Genomic DNA, 3,223 nt, shown 5'->3' with positions numbered 1-3,223 from the left:
TTTGATTCTTGGAACAACTTGGATGAATTTCCAGAGAGTTATGCTTAGTGAAAAAAGTCAATCCTAAAAGGCAACATACAACATTATTCAATGTACACAACAGCCTTGAAATGCTGAGTTTTAGAAACTGAACTTAGGGGTTTCCAGGTGTCAGGAATGGGTATGGGAAGAGAGGTTGTAAAAGGGACACAGAAGGAATCCTTGTGGTGATACAACAGTTTTGCATCTTGACTCTATGTATTCTAGTTGTGATAATATACTATAGTTTTGAAAGCTGTTACCATTGGGGGAAATTGGGTAAAGGTTATATTGGATCCTTCTGTATTATTTGTTACAATTGAATGTAAACATACAATCATCTCAAAATAATAAAGTTAAAAAGCAAACAAAGAAACAAAAGATTAATGTGAGTAGTTACCCAGGGCTGGGAGAAAGGTGGGGGTGGGTAAGTGGGGGGAAGATGATGAGTTACTGCTTAAGGGTAAAAGGCTTCCTTCTGGGATGAGGAAAATACTCTAAAATTAGATTTTGGCTATGCTTGCGTAACTCCATAAATATACTAAAAGCCATTGAATTGTGTACTTTAAACGGGTGAATTTTATGGTATGTAACATATCTCTGTAAAGTTGCTTTAAAAAAAAAGTAACTATAATCTTAATATAGTAGACTAAGGTCATTTTGAATGCCTGTATGCCTTTTCTGCGTTTATAAAAATGGTTATTTAAAACATAAATATGTCCAGATCCAACTCCACTAAATCTAGCTTTTTGAACAAATGTGTCAGGCATTTTGTTGAATATGCTCTGGGGGATACAGAAATGAATAAGAAACAGGTCTTAACCTCAGACCCCCTGAGCGTCAACCCTAGCCCCCACCCAGCCCCATTTACGCTCCAACAAGATGAAAGAAACTATCATGAACCAGGAGAAACTCAGCAAAATGTAAGCGCAAGTGTGCAATGGTGGGAAAGGAACTGCTCGCAGAAAGAAGACGGTGGTTCATAGAGCAGCTACAGCGGATGATAAAAAACTTCACTTCTCCTTAAAGAAAAGAGGGGTAAACAATATCTCAGGTATTGAGTAGGTTAGCATGTTTACAAACCAAGGAACACTGACTGACTTTAATAACCCTAAAGTTCAGGCATCTCTGGCAGCAAACATTTCCACCATTACTGGCCAGGCTGAGACCAAGCAGCTGACAGAAATGCTGCCCAACATCTAGAACCAGCTTGGCACAGACAGTCTGACCAGTTTAAGGACACTGGCTGAAGCTCTTCTCAAATAATCCATGAGCAGAAAAGCACCACTTGCTACTGGAGAGGAGGGGGATGAAGTTGTGGAGAATTTTGATGAAGCTTCCAAGAATGGGGCAAACTGAATTGAGTCAACTTTTGAAGAAGATAGACTCTGAAGTTACTTGGCACTGCTACTTTATATTATGATTGCTTTTTAAAATTGTTTTGTTTATGGATCTAATAAAATCTAGGTTGCTAATATTTTTAAGCTCAAACCCTTTGCTCCTGCTCAGTGGAGGAAGAGCTGCATATAAATAAGTAAACATAATTGAAGGTGGTTATTTTCACGTAACCGGCTTCATATACTCAGATATAGCATTAATACAGAAAAATAATAGCAGGTAATGTTGTCAGTAGGCACCTTACACATGTAACCACCTTTTCTTCACGTTATTCCCCGCCCCCCCCCCCCAGAATTTACAAGAGATAGGGAAACTGAGGCCCTGTGCTTGGGTTTTTATATAGATCTTGGTTCAAGTCAACTGTCATTGCTCTTGTTCCAATCAGATCGTTATCTCCACTACATGAAAGTCCTTCCTTTAGGCAACTGTTTGTGAAATCAACCTACTTGGCTCTCATATATTAACTTGGAACAATCACAGTTTCTAGCCATAATTTTTGACTAAGCTAATAATGTCTCAAATTAATTGACTAGCTTGCAAATGTGGAAGGATCTACTTGACGTATCTGACTAGGCAATTTTCCATGAGTTGTGTTGGCTCATTTAAGATTCTGTGAAGAATATAATGATTGACAGAAAAGCTTCTCTAAAGCAGCATTTATTTTGGAGATATATTACCTTTTACTGATGAACTTGGCAGTTTGACCTAATGTAAACTGATTGGAATTAACAATCACACAGCAAGCTACTAATGTCCACATTGAGAGGTGGGTAGTTTTGCAATCAAATGCAGTTAATAATCTCTTGATAAATCACAAAGTTGGTAGTAATCTTTATGTAACATGGGGTGGAAGAAAATGAAATGCACTCAAGAAATTGTCATTTTTTTAGGTAAAGTTCTAGCGAAGCACTTTCATCTAAACTAGGGGTTTTTAAACAGGGGTCCATGGACCACTTGATTTCAGGGGGTCCGTGAGCTTGAACTGAAAAAAAAATCAACTTATTATCTTTATTTTCTCTGACCTCTAATTGAAATCTAGCATTTCCTTGACTCATGGATGTATGTAATAAATTACAGTAGTATTGGAAAGTGGATGTGGCTCAAGCAATTGGGCTCTCATTTACCATAAAGGTCCAGGGTTTGATACCCAGGGCCTCCTGGTAAAGACAAGCTGGCCCAAGAGGCGAGCTGGCCCATGTGGAGTGCCGGCCCACAGGGAGTGCCACCTCCCCATGCAGGAGTGCTGGCCAATGTGGAGAGCTAGTGCAGCAAGATGATGCAATAAAAAGAGACACAGAGGAGAGACAATAAGAGATGAAGCAGGACAGGGAGCGGGCGTGGCACAAGAGAATGGTCAACTCTCTCTCAGTTTGGAAAGTCCCAGGATCGCCTAATACAAGCAGACAAGAAGAACACACAGTGAATGAACACAGACAGCAGATAATGGAGGGAGGGGGGAGAAATAAATAAATAAATCTTTTTAAAAAATTTGCAGTAGTATTGATTTCATATCATATTATAGTTGTTGCCTATCTGGAAAAATCGCTTACACTTATCCATAGTTTGAAATTATGGTGGGCGGCGGACTTGGCCCAGTGGTTAGGGCGTCCGTCTACCACATGAGAGGTCTGCAGTTCAAACCCCGGGCCTCTTTGACCCGTGTGGAGCTGGCCCACGTGCAGTGCTGATGCGCGCAAGGAGTGCTGTGCCACACAGGGGTGTCCCCCGCATAGGGGAGTCCCACGCTCAAAGAGTGTACCTCATAAGGAGAGCGGCCCAGTGCAAAAGAAAGCGCAGCCTGCCTAGG

General features: G+C 40.7%; 1 protein-coding gene across 1 annotated transcript; it reads left to right on the top strand.

Moving 5' to 3' along the window:
• Positions 1-900: 900 nt before the first annotated feature.
• Positions 901-1,377, top strand: LOC101445255 (transcription factor BTF3). The gene is given in 1 exon segment (XM_004452149.4): positions 901-1,377. A coding segment is annotated over 1 exon segment (477 nt).
• The last annotated feature ends 1,846 nt before the right edge of the window (positions 1,378-3,223 follow it).

The sequence above is a fragment of the Dasypus novemcinctus genome, chromosome X (assembly GCF_030445035.2).
Source record: "Dasypus novemcinctus isolate mDasNov1 chromosome X, mDasNov1.1.hap2, whole genome shotgun sequence".
Lineage (NCBI taxonomy): Eukaryota > Metazoa > Chordata > Mammalia > Cingulata > Dasypodidae > Dasypus > Dasypus novemcinctus.
Note: the sequence above shows the minus strand (reverse complement) of the source record. Positions and strands in the feature narration are given on the sequence as shown.